The 20,174-nt window shown below is 40.0% G+C and overlaps 1 protein-coding gene across 5 annotated transcripts in view; it reads right to left on the bottom strand.

The window, feature by feature from the left end:
* The window catches only part of phf14 (PHD finger protein 14), a 145,250-nt gene that overhangs the window by 112,071 nt on the left and 13,005 nt on the right, over positions 1-20,174 (bottom strand). For all 5 annotated transcript variants that reach the window (XM_026156303.1, XM_026156304.1, XM_026156302.1 and 2 more), the window contains exons 5-10: positions 9,079-9,238; positions 8,214-8,325; positions 7,076-7,213; positions 3,556-3,702; positions 2,413-2,683; positions 28-134 (exon numbers count right to left, since the gene is read on the bottom strand). In XM_026156303.1, the coding sequence (XP_026012088.1) occupies positions 28-134; positions 2,413-2,683; positions 3,556-3,702; positions 7,076-7,213; positions 8,214-8,325; positions 9,079-9,238 (935 nt within the window). The remainder of the gene's footprint in view (positions 1-27; positions 135-2,412; positions 2,684-3,555; positions 3,703-7,075; positions 7,214-8,213; positions 8,326-9,078; positions 9,239-20,174) is intronic.

Genomic DNA, 20,174 nt, shown 5'->3' on the forward strand with positions numbered 1-20,174 from the left:
CAATTGTGTTTGAACTGTGTCACTCACCTTGTTATACTCGACGTGTAGTTTTTCTTGTTCATTCTCCAGCTTATCTTTAAGGTTTTTCTGCTCTGAAATGTTATCCTGGATCTGGATCATTCTCATGTTCCGCTCTGAGTAGTTTTTTTTTTTTTTAAAAGGAAGAAAAGGGGGATACAAAAAGTGATTAATGAAGTTAAAGGAGCAGAAGGGGCAATGTTGGCAAATGATGCTACATTAGGTTCTAAAGGATAACGGAAGAATGGTGGAGAAGGAAAATATAAATCTAGTACAACTGCTGCTTTTTCAATGTAGGCTGACTACATAAAAGCAATAACACCATCGCTACCACATTTAACAATACATACAGTGGCTTGCAAAAGTATTCGGCCCCCTTGAACTTTACCACATTTTGTCACATTACAGCCACAAACATGAATCAATTTTATTGGAATTCCACGTGAAAGACCAACACAAAGTGGTGCACACGTGAGAAGTGGAACGAAAATCATACATGATTCCAAACATTTTTTACAAATAAATAACTGCAAAGTGGGGTGTGCGTAATTATTCAGCCCGCTTTGGTCTGAGTGCAGTCAGTTGCCCATAGACATTGCCTGATGAGTGCTAATGACTAAACAGAGTGCACCTGTGTGTAATCTAATGTCAGCTGCTCTGTGACGGCCTCAGAGGTTGTCTAAGAGAACATTGGGAGCAACAACACCATGAAGTCCAAAGAACACACCAGACAGGTCAGGGATAAAGTTATTGAGAAATTTAAAGCAGGCTTAGGCTACACAAAGATTTCCCAAGCCTTGAACATCCCACGGAGCACTGTTCAAGCCATCATTCAGAAATGGAAGGAGTATGGCACAACTGTAAACCTACCAAGACAAGGCCGTCCACCTAAACTCACAGGCCGAACGAGGAGAGCGCTGATCAGAAATGCAGCCCAGAGGCCCATGGTGACTCTGGACGAGCTGCAGAGATCTACAGCTCAGGTGGGGGAATCTGTCCATAGGACAACTATTAGTCGTGCACTGCACAAAGTTGGCCTTTATGGAAGAGTGGCAAGAAGAAAGCCATTGTTAACAGAAAACCATAAGAAGTCCCGTTTGCAGTTTGCCACAAGCCATGTGGGGGACACAGCAAACATGTGGAAGAAGCTGCTCTGCTCAGATGAGACCAAAATGGAACTTCTTGGCCAAAATGCAAAACGCTATGTGTGGCGGAAAACTAACACTGCACATCACTCTGAAAACACCATCCCCACTGTCAAATATGGTGGTGGCAGCATCATGCTCTGGGGGTGCTTCTCTTCAGCAGGGACACGGAAGCTGGTCAGAGTTGATGGGAAGATGGATGGAGCCACATACAGGGCAATCGTGGAAGAAAACCTCTTCTGGAAAAGACTTGAGACTGGGGCGGAGGTTCACCTTCCAGCAGGACAACGACCCTAAACATAAGGGTCGTTGTCCTGCTGGAAGGTGAACCTCCGCCCCAGTCTCAAGTCTTTTGAGCCAGGGGCCAGGGCAACAATGAAATGGTTTAAAACAAAACACATCCATGTGTTAGAATGGCCCAGTCGAAGTCCAGATCTAAATCCAATCGAGAATCTGTGGCAAGATCTGAAAACTGCTGTTCACAAATGCTGTCCATCTAATCTGACTGAGCTGGAGCTGTTCTACAAAGAAGAATTTCAGTCTGTAGATGTGCAACGCTGGTAGAGACAGACCCTAAAAGACTGGCAGCTGGAATTGCAGCTAAAGCTGGTTCTACAAAGTATTGATTCAGGGGGCTGAATAATTACGCACACCCCACTTTTCAGTTATTTATTTGCAAAAAATGTTTGGAATCATGTTTGATTTTCATTCAACTTCTCACATGTGCACCACTTTGTGTTGGTCTTTCACCTGGAATTCCAATAAAATTGATTCATGTTTGTGGCTGTAATGTGACAAAATGTGGAAAAGTTCAAGGGGGCTGAATACTTTTTGCAAGCCACTGTAACAGTGTTAAATCCATGCACTGCAGACACACAATCACTATCTAACTTAATATGCATGTCTTAGGACTTTTGGAGAACATCTGAGTAACTCGAGTAAACTCATGCAGGTATAGTGAATACATGCAAACGGCACACCTTTCTGCTCATGACATCAAGAAACTTTCAAATTTCTCCTAAACTGCACTGCAGTGCTTTGCAGTTTTCTAATCTCAGTGTTTTCTTCTTTAGTATCAATTTCACTCACAACAAACAAGGAGCTTCTAAAAGAATTGCTGCGAAACATTTTCTCACTGCTCTCAGAGACCCACCTACTTTAGCTGGTAAAGTGAAATAGCAGCATAATAATTAACACTTGACACAAAGCAACAGAACAGCGTAGAGCAGAGATGACACAGTTTCCTCACCCAAGTAGTAGTTGACAAAGTCTGCTGTGAGAGCAGGCTGCTTGTGTTTCCTGCGTCCATCCATGCTGGCACTGGTATCAGATGTGTCCACAGGGAAAATGTCAGTGCTGATGCCCATCAGTTCAGCCTTCCTCATCAACTTTCTGATAGCTGAGGCACTAGAGGTCAGAGGTCTTGGCAGTTTTTCCCGGGGTACCCATGCCTGAGGACGAGTGTTTCTGGACAGCTCAGCTTTTGCCCTGTACTGCTGCAAGCGAGTAGTGATTCGGGCCTGCAGGTGGGACACATACAACCACTTTGCTATTAGAAACAGGATATATTGTGCTCTGTTCTACTTTTAGTATATATAAGTAGCATCTACTTTCAAAAGAATTTCACACAACACGCTGTTAGGAAACACTGAATTGTGGAAACCAGTTCAGCCCATCGTTTTTTGCCCATTTGCACAGTCATCTTGAAGGAGGAAAGAGACTACGAAAGTACTAACAGTACTAAGTGCTTCTTACAGTGTGGATGTGACATACATGCAGTGCTCTGCTTGCTCAGTGTTCTGGTTAAAGACAGTTCTTTATGACTATGCCTGGGAGTTTGTGCTCCTCATGCTAAGCACTGTATATGTGCAATTGTATTTACATTTGGGGACAATGAAAATTTCACATGCTGTCCCTCACACTTGCTTATAGTGCCTAAATTTTGTTAACTGGGACTTTTAGTGTGCCTGTCAATCTGATATAACCATGCAGTCACATTTAGACCACCTACAACAAATACAAAACTGTGATCTAATATAAGTTCGATCAAGGGCCACCTCAAAGTACAGACCAAAGAACTGAAAAGTAAGGGCAATAGCAATGAGCAGAGTGATTTCTACATTTTCTTGGAGTCAGGTGCTAAACTATCCGTGTCAGCTCAACGTGATGCTGCTGTGTGGGGATCGCCTCCCTCTGTCCCAAACCTATTCCTTTTGTGTGCAGGTTTATTAACAGTTACAGGAAAACTGTAGCATTTCTTAAACTTGTTTTAGGGTAAAATATTATTTCGAAAATACACAATTTATCTCACCCATCCAAACTGTCCTTTGTCATTTAGACTAAACATAGTGCATGTTTTTAGTATAGATGGGATGGGTCAAACAATCCTTACCTGAGCTTCGGGAGTAAGCTGTCTCTCTCTCTCCTGCAGAGAGACTTTACAATAAGACTGTAAGGCCAGGTAATTCTTCCTTTTCCACTTTCTGTCAAAGCGGTCTGCATGCTGTTTGCAGTATGCAAAAAATGGGTCCGCGATATCCTGAGGAAATAAAGAGCACTCATGGGAATTAACAGTTAAGATAACTGGTGGGAAAACAGGTATTAATAGCCTGTAAAGCTTTTACCACGTTGAACTTTCAGAACCTGCCACTCACTAAAGTGAAAAATCCAGCTGAGGCAGAAGCAGTGCTTTGCAGCTGCTGACTTCCTACAGTCATCTGTGTGCAGTCTGTTGTAGTGGAGGATTTGTAGCTGATTAACTGGATTAGGCTGCTGCAGTGAACAGGCATTTTTCCAAATACTTGTGTTATATGAATTTTATTTGTTTTGCTTGGTGGACTGCAGTGACAATATTCCAAAAGAACTTCATTAATAGTTGTTATCAATCAAATCTGTCACTCGCTAGTTTGATTTCTCCAAGTGGTAGATGCTTTATTGACAGAAGCTGTGTAAAGGAGGTGAGGAAAAATAAAATAAAATTAGTGGATTCTTTCTCGGCTTGATTTTACCGCTTCTCTCACTTCATGTATTGGTTAAAATTGGTCTATTGGTATTATTATAGTAATATTCATAAGATAAATTATTTGGGTTTTTTTCATAAAGGTACCAAGTGTGGTAAAAAAATAAATAAATAAAATTGGTGGCACTGTGGTAAGAGCAGAAAAGTCCTCAAGGGTACAAGATCGTCATGGATGTGGGGCTGCAGGTATCGATTTCTTTAGTAATCGAGTAATCTTTCAATTATTCCATGGATTAATTGAACAAGAAATGAGCAATAATAAGCATTCACAAAAATCACAGGTATTTCAGAATAAACTGCTCATTGGTTTCTATTTGAGAAATTGTAATGTTCTAAAGTTCAACTGCAAAAACTACGAAATCCTTAGTCGCCAAGTTCTGATCAATTCCCATCCCTACTGTATACATGACTAATATATAAATAATCTCAAGTACAGGCAAAGTCAAAAAAAAGAAGATATATTATCGTTTATTATGGCATAGTTTAAATTGCATATATATGCAATTTAGACTATGCCATAACTATGCCACAACTTTTACCTTTACTCTTTCTTTTTGGAAGGCATTAATAGGGGTTCTGACAGCGTTTTATCTACTAGATGAAGTAGACAGTGTGTGTTCATGTGGATTATTTTTTTTGCATGTGGATCTGCGTGTCCACGTGAATGAGTGAGTTTGTGTTTGTAAGTATTTAAAGTATGAGTATGAGGAGTATGTGGCGTCTCCAATGAAGAAAAGCGAGTATGAGCATATGATGCAAAATCTTTGTGCTGCTAAAAACAAGAAGTTATGACTTAAAGTAGACATGATATTAGTATTAATTCAGTGTCCAACCATTTTCATGGACTTGTGAAGAAAACTTGTATTTTTACTTTTAAACATTAATCTTATTTATTTAAACATAATATATTATATTATTTCACTTTCAATCTGAAAAACTGTTGGAAGGTATCTTTGTGTAAAATAGGACGGTCAGCAAGCTGTATAATTTAAACACGGTCTCAGACCAAGTTAACAGTTCATCTGCATATTTTAATAAATAAACTTCTGGAGGCTTACTGTAGATTTTTCTCTGTGTAAAACAAACAGCGGTGGATGGAGCAGCTACAACATTACAGACATTAACCTTCAATGTAAAGGATCTAAAGTGTGGTTAAAGGGGAACCAAAGTTGTAGTCATTTTATCTGATGATTTTAATTTTATTTTAAATTGTCTCTCAATTGTAATTGTATTTATGATGTAATTTGGTTTTATGAAAATGTATGTTTTATTGTAATATGTATTTATTTAGATTGTTAGCCCAACAAGGGACAATTGTTGAAAATTAGCAGTAGCTATAAACCTATGTGCGGTACATCAGTCTCATGTCTTGCACTTGAACTATGTTTAACTGCACTGTCCCTTTTAAATATCCATCCATCCATCCATTCGCTTCCGCTTATCCTTTTCAGGGTCGCGGGGGGCGCTGGAGCCTATCCCAGCTGTCATAGGGCGAGAGGCGGGGTACACCCTGGACAGGTCGCCAGTCTGTCACAAGGCTAACACACAGGGACAGACAACCATTCACACTCACTCACACATTCACACCTAGTGGCAATTTGGATTAATCAATTAACCTATCCCCACAAGCTGCATGTCTTTGGACAGTGGGAGGAAGCCGGAGTACCCGGAGAGAACCCACGCAAACACGGGGAGAACATGCAAACTCCACACAGAAAGACCCCGGCCTGATGGTGGAATTGAACTCAGGACCTTCTTGCTGTGCGGCAACAGTGCTAACCACCGTGCCACCGTGCTGCCCTCCCTTTTAAATAAATAAATGAATTCAAAATTCAAAATTTGCTTTTCTTCACATCAGCGTTCGTTAACCAGGTGCTTTGATCAAGGACTCCTGCTCACTTTTGTCCCAGTAAAGGTTTAAATGGTGATCACAGGGAGGATGCTGGAAACACATTTTTCTTTCATTCAACCTGAGCTCACATCTCTGTAATGGCTCCTCCTCTTTGCTGCGTGTAAACAGACTCCAGCTCCATGTTAAACTGCCAGAGTCATCATCACTGCTGCTGTTGTGTTATTAATGTTTTTGTTTAAAAAAACAAAACAAAAGAAAACTGCAGGCTGTGCGGGCTTAATGTTGTCAAACTTTTTATTCATGCACTGCTCCTAAATATGTTTGTATTGCAGATTTCGCAAATGTGGGTGAAGCACTTGCGTTTACATAGTTTAACACATCTGCACGCTGCAGAGCCGTGTGTTAAACGAAGCATCGAAGGCTGAATCGTTGCAGCCCCAGATGGATGGTTCAAACACAGGGCAAGAGGTTCAGTTTAGAGACCTCCAGGAATCAAGGAAACTTTATTTTATTTTTTCACTTTTTAGTGACATTTTGGTTTAGTTATGATAGTTTTTGCAGCAACAGGCATAGGTTGTGCAAACCCAAGACCAAACAGTTGTTTTTTGTTCTGCCAGTCACTACACATATGCTGCTTACAGTTTCAACAGCTAACACCGCTTTGTTTAACAGGTGACTGTTATTGAGCTGACAAATTTATAGCATCAAGTTCACTTCCTAGTTTTTTGTTTGTTGGTTTGTTTTAAGAGCTGCACAGCCAATAGTCATTACACAAAAAGTCATAATTCTTTGCTGAGCAGACTAATGTATTATTGAATTTAAAACATCCTTTTAACACTTCTGACATGACAACCACTGAAGCTAAATTAATAAACGTATTTGTACGGTGTAAATGACATATCAAGAATCAACTGTTACCAATCAACCACCCAAGTATTTAAATGGAAAATATCTGCATATTCATGGACTCTTCATTTCTCTGAGGGAAGAACGTTCACTAATAATGCTGGTTTCGTTAAGCTGCCAACAAGGTCGCCCTACCTCCTCCGCTGCAGCCTCAGACAGAAGCCCCTCCCTCTGTGCACAGGTGACGTGGAAGTAGGATCGACACATTCCTGCATCACAGCTGATACACACACCAGTCCTGGCAAAACGGGCATCCTCACAGAAACTGCACTCCTGCTCATAACAAAAATAACACATAACATTTTTTCATTTTTCAAAAATGCCAGTATGCAACTGTTTCACTGTTAGCCGGTTTTCATTTTGACAGATATTTTGGATTATCTACTGAAATTCTGACGCTTCCATGTGAATTTCTACTTAAGCTGCTTTCAGGTTTTACATGATAAATCAGCCTCACCTTAACGCTTGTATTTAGCACAATTACCTCGCTTATACATCAGTTCAGACTGACGAAACTTTAGCTGAAAAGCTCTAAAGCCGAATTTCTCAAACTTGTTCCTTGGAACTTTGCCCCCACTAAGTGCCTTCTCAACAGGTAACTTCAGCAACTTTAGGGGTGGAACGTGCCACTTTTAAATTGTGCCCCATTACTGATCATAATGATTACTGTAAGTAGAGCATCTCCGGTGTTTAATCAGTTTTGCTGCGAGAAAAATGTCTGAATACAGCCTCTAGTTTATGGGCGTCAAACTCAGCCCTCTCTGATCATAAGTGGGCGGGACCAGTGAAACTCTCCTTTCTGTCAATGTAAAGAAGTTACAAATTTAACTTTTTCTACATCATAAAGAAAAAGATGCTGTGACAAAAAAATTCGTCAGCATGATGCAAGATTACAGAAAAAGTTCTGGCAGCTCATTACAAAGACTGTCCAGTTTTTCTTTTTTTTCCTCAATGAAAATAAAATTGGGCTTCACTTTAGCCACCTCCTAATTTTAGAAATTCACTAATATCATTGAAATGTAGCCAGATGCTGCTCATTTTATATTTTCGCCCATTTCTTCATTTTTCCCCCGACAAGCTTGCGTTTAAATCTGGCTTGCAGGTCTCGCCGTGTAACTGCCTGTACCACTACACTTGCTGTCTTCCGAACGCCTGCCCCCCTCCTCCTTTCACTAATGGTACGACCCCAGTCTTTGCACGGATTGGCCTCATGGCCGATAAACACTATTTACATTGAAATTAATCTTCATCAGTGAGCAAAAAGAGAACTTGCCTTGGCCCCATATTTTGAATAATTCATCTCTGTGAGTGTTACTGGTCGCAACTTATCAATGTCTCCAAATGCCACTCCAGGAACATAAAGGGCACAAACCACATGCACCCACCTGAAAACATCAAAGAATAAAAGCAAAATTGGTGAACAAATGGTACAAAGAATGGTAGAAAAATCCAGAATTGGAAATTGCTCAGAATCAAGTAGCATTTTAAACATTTCGACTCCTGGATGCTGATTTCACAAAAAGCTGTGAACTGATAAATCATGGCTATGGTTTATTTTTGCATTTAATGTAGAGAATTTGTGTAGACAATAAGACACTTAATATCATGAAACTAGTTTCTCAGATACTCAAAAAGAAATTGACTCATAGATTTATGTAGGCCCAGACTCATGCTACAGTTTGGTGTGAGACAGTTTCAAATGTGGACTTTAGGCAAGAGAATCCAAAGTCCAATATAAAGATATCCATCTCTAGCAAGCAACCGCTTCACAGTTTAATTTGCTGTGTTTTTCATGCTCTACTGAAGTAGTAAATTCGTGTGCAGCCTGGCTGAGGAGCACTATCAGCGATAACGTGGCTGAAGTCTCCACGCTTCACATAACACAGTCTTTTCTCTCACTCTTTTTCTTCCTCTCTTTTCTCCTCCCTCCATTCCTCCAACAGTTCTATTTTCCTTCTTAATCAAACCTGCTTTTCTCCTCAGCACTGAATATATAACACAGTTCAGACAGTCTTTGGATCCCTGCAGCATTTTGAATAGCACAGATCATTAGCTGTTATTTGTTTCTGAACATGTTCCACTTGCTGTATCTTCTAAATGGCAACTGACCACCAGGTCATTGTGCCACTGTATCCCACCTCCCAGCATCCGTCTCTTTGAAGATGCCATCCTGGTTTGGGCATAGCTCACAGCTGGGAGTCACTCCATTCTTGCAGGCATCACAGAACCAAGGCTCTGTTGAATTCTCAGAGGCCGAGCTCATAATCGAGTCACTCTCGCCGTCCACACCGTAACACCCTGGAAGCAAAGACCAGTATTAACCTTACTGAACAGTCATCCCATTCAAATGAAAACTGCTCCTGTGAGCCACAGCGTGCAACACATGTGGTAGATGCGAAGCTGTGCCATAGAGGTTAGAGGTTAGGAGTAAAAAAAAAAAAAAAAAAGATAATTTTGCATTACTCTGTAACATGGTCTGAGATCCACTGACACATCATTAGCATTTAATAATATAAACCTTAGGCTACACATTTACTCTAGCACAAATTCCTAACCTAATCAGGGCACAAAATATGTTTCTTTGAGAGAACCAACACAAAGACAGCAAAGGTGAAACTGTGGACTAGTCCAAATAGCAGCTCACAGCTATCACTTCAGTGATTCTACTGTGGAAATTACCACAAGCAGAAATTAAGGTTACAACGTGACTGCTAATCACTGCTTTTGTTTCCTGATGAAAAATCAGTCCTTGGCTGGGCTTTGCATACAGTCAGTTTTCACATCATACTGAGATTATCTATTTCCTTTATGTTAGCATTCTGTTTTTGCACATCCTTGTAGATTCAATTCAGATTTTTTTTTTTTTTTTTTTTTTTTTTTTTAAATGACAGGCTCAGTATGCACTTTACCGTCACATTCCTGACGCTTCCCACAGCAAAAAATAAAAGTAATGTCCTCAAAAGCTAGCTTGGCTATTTTCCTCCTCTGCAATGAGCTGAAGTCAGCGCAAGTGGAGCAAGTGCAGTACACTACTGCATTACAGAACAAGCTCCTTTGATTAAAGTAATGTATAACTCTAAAACACCTTACACCAAACACTGCCCATGTGACATATCTCTATGCCTTTTGCCTTTATTAAGACACAAATGTAAACAATGTAAAAAAGGGAAACGGGTTCACATGCCAACTAACAGAGGAGCTCCAAGGACACACTGACAACGTCTTTACTTGCTTCACTTTGGCAGAGCAGCTCCTCAGATTAGGGCTGTTCCATATAATGATATATATTGAATGACGATATAAAAACGTCTATTGTTTCCTATTACACTATCGTTTGTTTTGTGGTGTCGTAAAATAAACAGTTTACAGCAATATTTTTTCATCGTTTTGATGGTCACTGTAGTGGCTATATTAATTTCTTAAAGTTCTCTCTTTCTCTTATATTTAAAATAACCACACTACTGACGGACAAGCGCCTGTTTTTACATGTTATCGTTAGCAACAATGACGGTAAAACCATCACTTGGCTCTGCTGTCCGCTTGTTTGTTTTCCATGTAAACCTTTCACAATAAAGCTCAAGATCCTGTTGAGACTTTTCAAAATAAACTGAATCACGTGAAAGAGTATGCAGAGAGTTTACAGATGAGAAAAAAGAGCCATCGGGTGCTTAAAAGTTAACCTTAGACTCAAACTTTGAAAGAAAATGGTGGCCGTCACAACTTATGACTAAAAATGTATAGTTTCATGCATTGGTTACACCAGCTGGAAAACCTTCACGCAAGTCAAGTTGCCTGAGATTCACAGAATTTACAGAAAAATATTACATTTTTGTGATTTATATCGTTGTCAGGACGATTAATGTCTTATACTGGGATATGAGATTTTTGTCATATCGCACAGCCCTACCTCAGATGATAACTGGCTCTGGTTGGCACAATCAGGGGAAACAACCCAGAGCTACCCACAACCAACAAAATGAGAAGAAGATGCAAAAGGTGCTCCTGCTTCCTGGGAACTTCCAATGTTGTCATCCAACATGCCACAAGTTGCTTTATTCTGTTGTATGCTCTCATGTCCACTTCATCTATACTCCTCCAATCCTCACACATTCACCTCCCGTGCACATTTGTATAAGTGGACAGCAGCTAAAAGATCTCCTTTGTTATAAAAATGTCAATGGTAGATCTTAGCCTGCTAATGCAGGGAACTGCATATAGGGTATAATCGAAATTAAAAAAACAAAAAAAACAAAACACATTGAAATTATGTAAACTGAAGTGAACTATGCTAACTAAGTGTGACGACAGTAATGAAGTAACTTTTGATACAGAGATAAGGAGAGAGAGCGCAACAAGAGAACAACAAGGTGTGACTCAAAATCAAATGATTGGAGTTACATCGAGTAATTGGATGCCAACATCAGGTGATAGCCATGTCGTACTGGAAAGGCAGAGAGAAGAAGGGGACTATAAGACCCTTTGCAGATAATGATTAGTCGTTACTTCCTCAGGGTTTTGTCGAAGTGTGCAGAAGATTAGAAGACCCTGCATCACACAGTAGATTTCACAGCAAGAAACCCAGAGGATTTAGCCTTCTTTTTGCAACCCACTATGGACCACAAATTGAATTGAATATTTACTATCCAATATGGTGCTCACTACATACTGGAAGGGAACTATCTAAGGAGTTCCACGCTCCTCAAAAAGGATTTTATCCTGCGTGGCAAGGGGAAGAATTCATCAATGGCAAAGGTTTTCGCTCTCTTAAAAAATTAAAAATAAATCAAACTGACAGTAGATATTTAGCAACAGTTCTGATTTTAGGGCCTGGGGAACATTACTGACAACAGGCAAGCTTGTAATCTGATTTTTTTTTTTTTAACTGTACTTGCCAATTACAACCTGAGAGATATGGTTTAAAATCAGGCAAGTGCCAATGATGTCAACCGATTCTGATCTCTTTAAAAGAATATCATGAGACACTGTATCAAAGGCAGAGCTCAGATCATAGAGAAAGCATGGCTAACAGCCCAAAGTCAGTTGCCATTAGTGGATCATTTGTGATTTTGTCCTGGACTTCATCTGTAGTGTGAAGTGGCAGAACACCAGACTGAAATTGTTCAAACGAATGACTGTTATTAAGGTGTACAACAACATTTTTTTCAACAACTTTTGAAAGAAAAGGTAAATTTGCAATTGAACTGTACTTATTGAGGTTCACCGGGTTTCTGAAGTGTTAGATTTATCTCAGCTGTTTTAAGAGGTAGAGGAAAAAACCCAGGGATCAGGGAAGAGTGAATAACCTCAGTTATTAAAGGAGAGAGAGAGGGGATAAACAGGATGTTGCCAGTCAGAGGTGGGTCAAGGCAACACGTAGAAGGTTTAGATTTCTTTAAAATCATACAGTGTGCCATATGTGGAATTATCTAGAGCCAGCTGCTGACAGATGTTACTAACCTTAGTACTGAAAAAGGCTATAAAAATGTTCTAATGCTCAGTGCAGTAAACCTGAGGTGGAAAATTGTCAGGTGATTTAATGTAGAGAGTCCTTGTATTTCCTTCACCAGACCTCATTAGTACTGCATAATATTCATATTTGACTGCAGACAGAGCATCCTTATAATTCCACGTGTTGACGATACATATGGACAGCAAGACCAGTCTTTGTGCAAAGCCATTCCAAGCAATCTTTAGTTTTAAGTTTGCATAAATCCAGAGTAAACCAAGGAGCAGAGTGAATGAAATAGACAGTCCAAGTTTTCAATGGAAAGTACTGAGTAGACTGTGTAGTCCATTATTGTAGTAAGACACCAGTTTATCAGGAGTAGATAAATTGTCTGTCAGTTCTACAGGAGAAGGCAGTTATGTCAATGTTTTTAATATTGCGATATGATAGAGCGAAAAGAGTTTGACTTAGATAATATTAAATGGACATCAAAAGATACCAGCTTGTGGCCAGATATGGAAAGATTAGATGCTATACGGTTCTGAGGAGTAACACTGCATACATCACATAATATCAAGAATACGGCCCTTAGAGTGAGACTGAAAATCAATAAATTGTTGCAGGCCAACGCTATTAACAGATGATGAATAATCTCTCATAAGAGTATTAGTGACAGTGTCTGGATGTATATTAAAATCACCCAGCAAACTAACATTGCAGGAGAAAAAACTTAGAAGCTGGATGAAGCCAAGCAAACACATTTTAATATTGTCCTCTTAATTTTCTGAGGCTGCCTAAACAATTACTTGGCTGATGTGGTTTCTATGGCTGCTATTACACCAGGCATACGTGCGCTTTACTACCAATGAGAACAGCAATCAGCACTCTCCCTCTGTCAGGGAGATAACACTCCAGCTCCTAATTCAGTCAAGCAGCCTTTGGGCTTTTTGAGCAATGGGAAAGACTCAAAAATCAAAAACTTAGTGTTCTGCATGCCACACTGGGGAGTCAGACAGCCCATAAAAAGCAAATACTGGGGTAGACAGAGTTGTTTATTCAGCTCTACACTGTTTGGTGGGCGCGCGTCCTTTTCTGATTGAGAGACCATTTGCTGTGTGCCATGGTGAATCACTAATTCTGAAATCTGCTCTTCAGAGGCTGCTGGGGCTCTAGTCTGAAATTTTAAAACAGGCCTCTGGTTTTTCCGTGGAATCAACTCACTCGTGCAATTAAGGCACAACTGCAGCTTTTCCTTTTTAAAGAATAGGACAATCTGTTTTCACAATCTATTGTTACCCCTTAGCACCAATATTATGTATTCTACCTCAATTTTGCCCCCACAAGATGTACCAAGGGCAGGAGGCTTAAAAAAGGGATCATCTAGGCAGTTCGTCTTTACTTATTGAGCTCTGAAACTGGGGTTTGTGAACAACCACCGTGCTGGTTTAAATGATGTATAGTTGAACCGTGCCACAAATCTTTGGTGCTCCTTTTGAACTGAGATACAAAGCTCAGACCGTTTAGCCATGGGTTACTGGCTAATATGAGCTAAGCTGACAAAAAGTGATGACTACAAGATAGCTTCATAATCCCTGAAGGAAGATTATCCCTGTCAGAAATGGACTTTGCAGGAAAAAAAAAAGGTAGAGTTGACTGAACCACCGAGAGAACTGCTCAACTATATTGACATTTTATGAAAAAAATGCTTTGTTTATGTTCCACAAACACAAAATACATCAAAAGAAAGTGTACAAGGTTACAGAATAAAATATAAACTCGTTTTCACATGTATTGTGAAATGTATGTATTTTTTTATAACTTTCACTTAATTATACATTTTGCTTTTTACCAATAATAATGCTCATTTACGGTATACTGGAAATATTTTCTCCAACCCCGTCTCTAGAAAAACTTGGAAAAGTACGTTCATTTTAAGTTCATAAGTTTGATAAATAGTTATTCGTGTGTTTTTATCTCTGTCACTGTAACATAACCATGTATGAAATTAAAATAAATCTCAGGACAAGAGGCATTTTTTTCATCAGCCAAACTTGATGAATGTACAGAGGTTTAGTGCTGTCCACTCCAGTACAGGGGTCCCATATATACGGTCTGCTATCTGAAACTCTTTTACCCTGAAAAATGTACAATAACTAAAGTAGTAAAGTCTTAACTGCAGATACAACTCACCTTTCATCTCTGACCTAAAGCCCTTTGTTTTAATCTTAAAAAAATAGTTTGTGAGCTTTGAAATGAGTCAGTATGTTAAGAGTACTACACCTTTTTAGCAAGGGCGCATAGCATTCGTTCTTCAAGTATTTATTCTTGAATGCGCAGGTGTTTTGTTTTTCCCCTACTGATCCAGTATGAACTCAAAACCAAACTACATCATTGTGTTTTTAGACACCAGTCAGACCACCACTAGACAGTGTGATTAGAAAGTATTGCTTTACATCATCACTATAAAAAACACCATTCAGAGAGCAAATATACAGTAGTTACGGCCTTTGTAGAGCCTGGTGTGATTTTCAATTTATATAGGTGTGTCCCTCCTTAGGCGTCACACCTTTTGTACAGCTGACCCTACCCAGCAATTAACAAAATACTTAAGGCCCACCCCACCCCCACAACCCGAAATAGAGTAAACAGAAGAGAACAGATGGGTGGATTGAGAGAAAAAAATATTACCAGCCTTCCCACACATGTATCATTGAATAGTGCTACTTTAATAACTGCTGATATTTCCTTAAGAGTCTTGCTCCCAATATTGATCATTCTGAGGTGACCTGAATTTCTTCCACTAACACTAGCACATCTTTTAGGCCCCATTCCTACAAGACCGCTCAAGTAAGTTTTAGCATTAATTAATGCTGTCTTAACTAATTATAGACCGGTTTCTAACCTTTTAATCTTGAAGAGTAGGTGTCAAAGAGTTAACTAAATATTTGCGGAAGAAAGGTTTATATGACGAGTTTCAGTCAGCAGTGTTTCTGTGCTAGGATGCACACTAGTGAGGGTTATAAATATTCTTTTTATGGCCTCCAACAGTGGACTCATCTCTGTGCTTGTCCTGCTAGATAACAGGGCAGTATTCAATACTGTTGACCATAACAATTTATTACAGAGAACTAGAACACACCATAGGTATGAAAGGAATTACACTGCAAAGTTTCAATCATATCTATCTGAGAGACGCCAATTTGTGGCATTTCTGAGGTATCTTTACTTCAAAAGCTAGTCATGGAGTTTGAAAACACTGTATAGATTTGCATTGCTATGCAGATGACAGCCACCTTTACTTATCCATGAAGCTGTATGATACAAATCAGTTAGCTGAAGTGAAGACATAAAGGCCTGGATGACTTCTAATTTCCCATATCTAAATAGCCCGATGTCAGATCGCAAAATTTCCAGTGCAAAATTTAAGATTCAAAGGTTGTAGCGTTGACTGCAAGATTCCGCTTTAAACTTAACTAGTTTTATTACTATTTACACTTAAACAGCTAATTTCAAAACAAACAACCATACAACGACAAGTGACAGCACCACCCAGAGTGGAAGAACTTGAAGATTTCATCAACAGATCCAAGAAACAAAACCCAACCAAGTTAGAAAGACTGATTTGTCAACTGATGCCGAGGACTTACTCACAACCGACATTCAGGTAAGTGTTTTTGAGTCCATTAACAAAAAGTTGGATCTCCTAGCCATGCCTTATCAGGAGATGAAGGATTAAAATCAAGCTTAGATATTTTTTTTGTCTCCCATGTTGTCTCTGGCAGCCAAGGCTGATGTTTCCATTTTCTCATGGAAAAAGGGTTGTGTCATAGGGGTAGGAAATGTTGGGATGGACAAGATCCAATCTGGGAGCAACCTCATCTGCGTTATGAAAGGTCTGTCACCAAGATAGAGATCTGTAGCATTCTCAAAAGTCTCAGTTTTAACCAGTTTATAAAAACAGAAAAACAAAACAAAAGCATAGTTGTGCTTTGGACAACAAAAACATTATGGGCCAGGTTTTGATAGGTTCTAGGTTCATCAGTGTAATGCAAAATTTGTGTTTCAACTCATCTAATCCAGCAGGTGGCAGTCGATTTTGTAGACATATAGATAGATCTATTATTGTACAATCTACTGTACAATATAAAGCGCCTTGAGGCGACTGCAGTTGTGATTTGGCGCTGTATAAATAAAATTGAATTGAATTGAATAGATAGGTACCTTAATGTATTAGAGTAGCAAAGTTTTTTAAATGTTGGATAGTTTTTTCTTAAGACAATGATTCAGCAGTTACTGTACTGAGTTTGGAGAGTAAGGCTTTTATAAATTTTTTGGAGTATAGGATAACAGATTTTAAGTTGTCAGTATTCAAGAAATTGAACTGTGAACTTTGATCCTACCTTCATCCCAGAATATTTAGGTTTTCTTGTGGAAAACTGGTTGAAAGAGGTAAAATGGTAGAGTTTGACCAGTTCAGAGAGTAGCTGGAGACTTCTCTCTAACCTTAAATGTTTGCGGCAAGGAAGAATGGGGTCCTGAAGGATTAATGGCAAACCATCTGCATAAGGGAGATATTTATGTTCTGTATTAGATAATGTCTTAAAGCAGGGGTCTCAAATTTGGCCCTTAAAGTGACTTTTTATGTTAGGGAGGATGTGTTTGTTGTTGAGTGCAATTTTTTAAATAAGTTTTTTAAAAAGAAAAACATTATTTAATATGAAGGCAACATGAGCAGAGAGTACAAACATGTTGAGGGACTTGTTGTGTTAGTTCGGTGAGTTCAACCCCCCCCCCACCTCTACTGCAGAGCCCCTCTGTTTTCACAGAGTTGTGCGTCCACATTGAAAAGGCCGAAAACACTTACGTTCCAGTACTGCGCATGCGTGAAACCAAGACGATTCGATCTGCCTCATTTCTGCCGCGGAAACTGAAACGTCCCGGCAAAATGCCAAGGAAAAGCACAGAGGTTTTTAAATGGACTAACAATGAGGTGGCGTTGTTGCTGCGAGTAACACAAAAGTACAAAGTTGCAAAAGCTATTGAGAATTAAAGAAATTGAAGAAAAGCTATTTGGTGCATGTACAAACTGATATTAATCTTTAATATGGCTGAAATAATTGAGCGCAAACAAAACAACTGCTGTATAATGCCTTCCGCTATCTTAGGTTAATTGGTCATATGACTGCATCACATAACTAAAATGTGTCATCGTTTTCGAAAAGGCTCCGGGTTCTCTGTCCACACTGCAACGCGAAAACTGCGTTTTCAAATGTATACGCTTTGGAGAGCGTTTTCAAAACGCTGCGTTTTCCTTGACCAAAAACGCTGCCTCAGTGTGGACGGAAGGCCAAAACGGAGAGAAAAAGATGTGTTTTCAAATGAAAATGTATTAGTGTGGACATGGCCGAAGTTTTGCTCCAGGAAGGCAGCAGGCCCAGACAAGGTGTGTCCTAGGCTGTTAAAGGCTTGTGCTGCTGAACTAGGGGAGCCGCTACAACAAATCTTTAACCTCAGTCTATGACTGGGGAGAGTGCCAACCCTCTGGAAGACATGCTGCGTCATTCCGGTCCCCAAAAAGAACCGGGCCAATGAGCTAAATGACTTTCGACCGGTGGCACCGACATCACATCTTATGAAGACTCTAGAGCAGCTCTTTCTCAACCTCCTCCAGCCCCAGGTACAACATAACCTGGACCCACTACAGTTCGCCTAACAAGGCAGATGTCGGTGTGGAGGATGCTATTCTGTACCTCCTACACAGAGCTCACTCGCACCAGGATAAGGCACGGTAAGGATCCTGTTCCTCGACTTTTCTAGTGCCTATTATACAATCCAGCCCCGTCTGCTCCAGGAAAAACTCAACAGAGCACAGTACGTCAGGCTGAAGGACATCACGTCTGACACTGTGGTCAGCACCACAATAACTGTGCTGTCCCCCCTTCTCTTCCCCCTGTACACCTCTGACTTGAGCTATAACTCTGAATCACGCCATATTCAGACATTTGCGGATGATACAGCCATCATGGGGTGTATCTGGGATGGTCAGGAAGAGGAGTACAGGAGTCTGGTGAGGAACTTTGTTACATGGAGTCACACAAACCACATGCAGCTCAACACATTGAAGACCAAGGAACTGGTTGTGGACTTCGGAAGGTCCAGACCAGGTGCAGTGCCAGTTAAGGAGGTGGTCAACATGTACAAGTACCTCGGACTGTGGGTGGACAACAAACTGGACTGGTCATACAACACGCAGCACCTGTATAAAAAAAAAAGCCAAAGCAGACTATTTCGTCAGGAGGCTGTGGTCTTTCAACATCTGCAGGAAACTCCTGTGGATGTTCTACTAGTCGGTGGTTGCCGGTGTACCTTTCTATGCTGTGTTGTGTAGGGGGAGCAGAACAGCAAAGGAGGACTCACCCAGGCTGGAAAAACTAATCAGGAAGACTGGCTCTGTGGCCGGCATGAAGCTGGACATTCTGGTGACAGTGGCAGAGAAGACGACACTAAAGAAACTGCTGGACATTATGGACGATGCTGAACATCCTCCGCATGTGGTCATAAATAATCAAAGGAGTCTACTCAGAGACAGGTTGCTTCTCCCCAAGTCTAAGCCCAACCTAAGACTTATTCTTGATGATCTGGATGGTGCAACCTTCAATTATCGCAAAGACCACACACTTCCATGTACTGTTTTAAACGTACAGTGACACCATGTTATTAGGAGAAACGGCAGATCGATCTATTATGGGGTTCAGTACAGCAACAGTCATCACCCATTTTGAGTTCTGAGCTTAGCAGATTGTTAATGTAACAGATGCGAAGATTAGACTTTGTGAAGAAATGATACAACATCTTTATTAGAGCCATAAAAATAAACAATATTTAGGAAAAGACTTTTCAAATGAGATAAACAGTATTTTGGAAACAGAAATTGTGTGACTGCAAGCAATCACAAGTATTTGAAACGCCCAACTTCTTTCTACAATTAAGTTCAATATTTTAACAGTCTGGAAAGATGAACACCATATCTGTCCTTCCAGATGACGATAAGAACTGGCTGCAAGGGCTGCCATGTCCTCTTCTTTATCAACCTCTATTGCAAACCACTTAAGCTTCCCTTCTGTGTCCTTTTTTGGAGATTAAACATGTCCCAGAGAAGGAAAATATCAACCAGGAATATGAACAAGATAAATTTAAGACCAGCTCTTAATATCTTGTGTCTGCCTATGCCTATGGAGAATTGGCGATCAGCACTTTTCTTATCCTTCACTACTCTGTGTTTGTGTTGTTAAAGAGTGTGACTGTCCAAGATGGTAGAACAGGTCTTGCTTTTACCTCAAAGGTTTTTGGTGTTTCAAGGTTAAGGGTTAATTCAGCCCATTTGAGTGACTGTCCTGACAACAAAAGTTGCACTTTTTAAATCCAGCAGGCATGTCATTGCCAGGATAATGGATCAAATAACCTGTGTACATGTGAGTGCCCAAGACTAACAAACCAACTTAGAGAAGTAAAAAAAATGCTTTATAGCACCATTGAAAGCTTTATAACTACACGTTTATCTTAAAATGAGCTCTGCTTGCTCCCTTTAAATCTTCCTTTAAAGCACAACAAGAGGGGAAATAATTGAATGAGAGTGTATGCATGGCCACCCTTAATTGTGTATTTCTCCGAGAACTCCAATTCAAGAGAGATGACTCACTAAGTCATTGATTTTGCTTCCAAGCGGTTGCACTCACTCAGCTGAAGAAGCTGGACAGAAGTTTACTCCCTCCTTGTCCTTTGTAACAG

Source organism: Astatotilapia calliptera, chromosome 22 (assembly GCF_900246225.1).
Source record: "Astatotilapia calliptera chromosome 22, fAstCal1.2, whole genome shotgun sequence".
Taxonomy (NCBI): Eukaryota; Metazoa; Chordata; class Actinopteri; order Cichliformes; family Cichlidae; genus Astatotilapia; species Astatotilapia calliptera.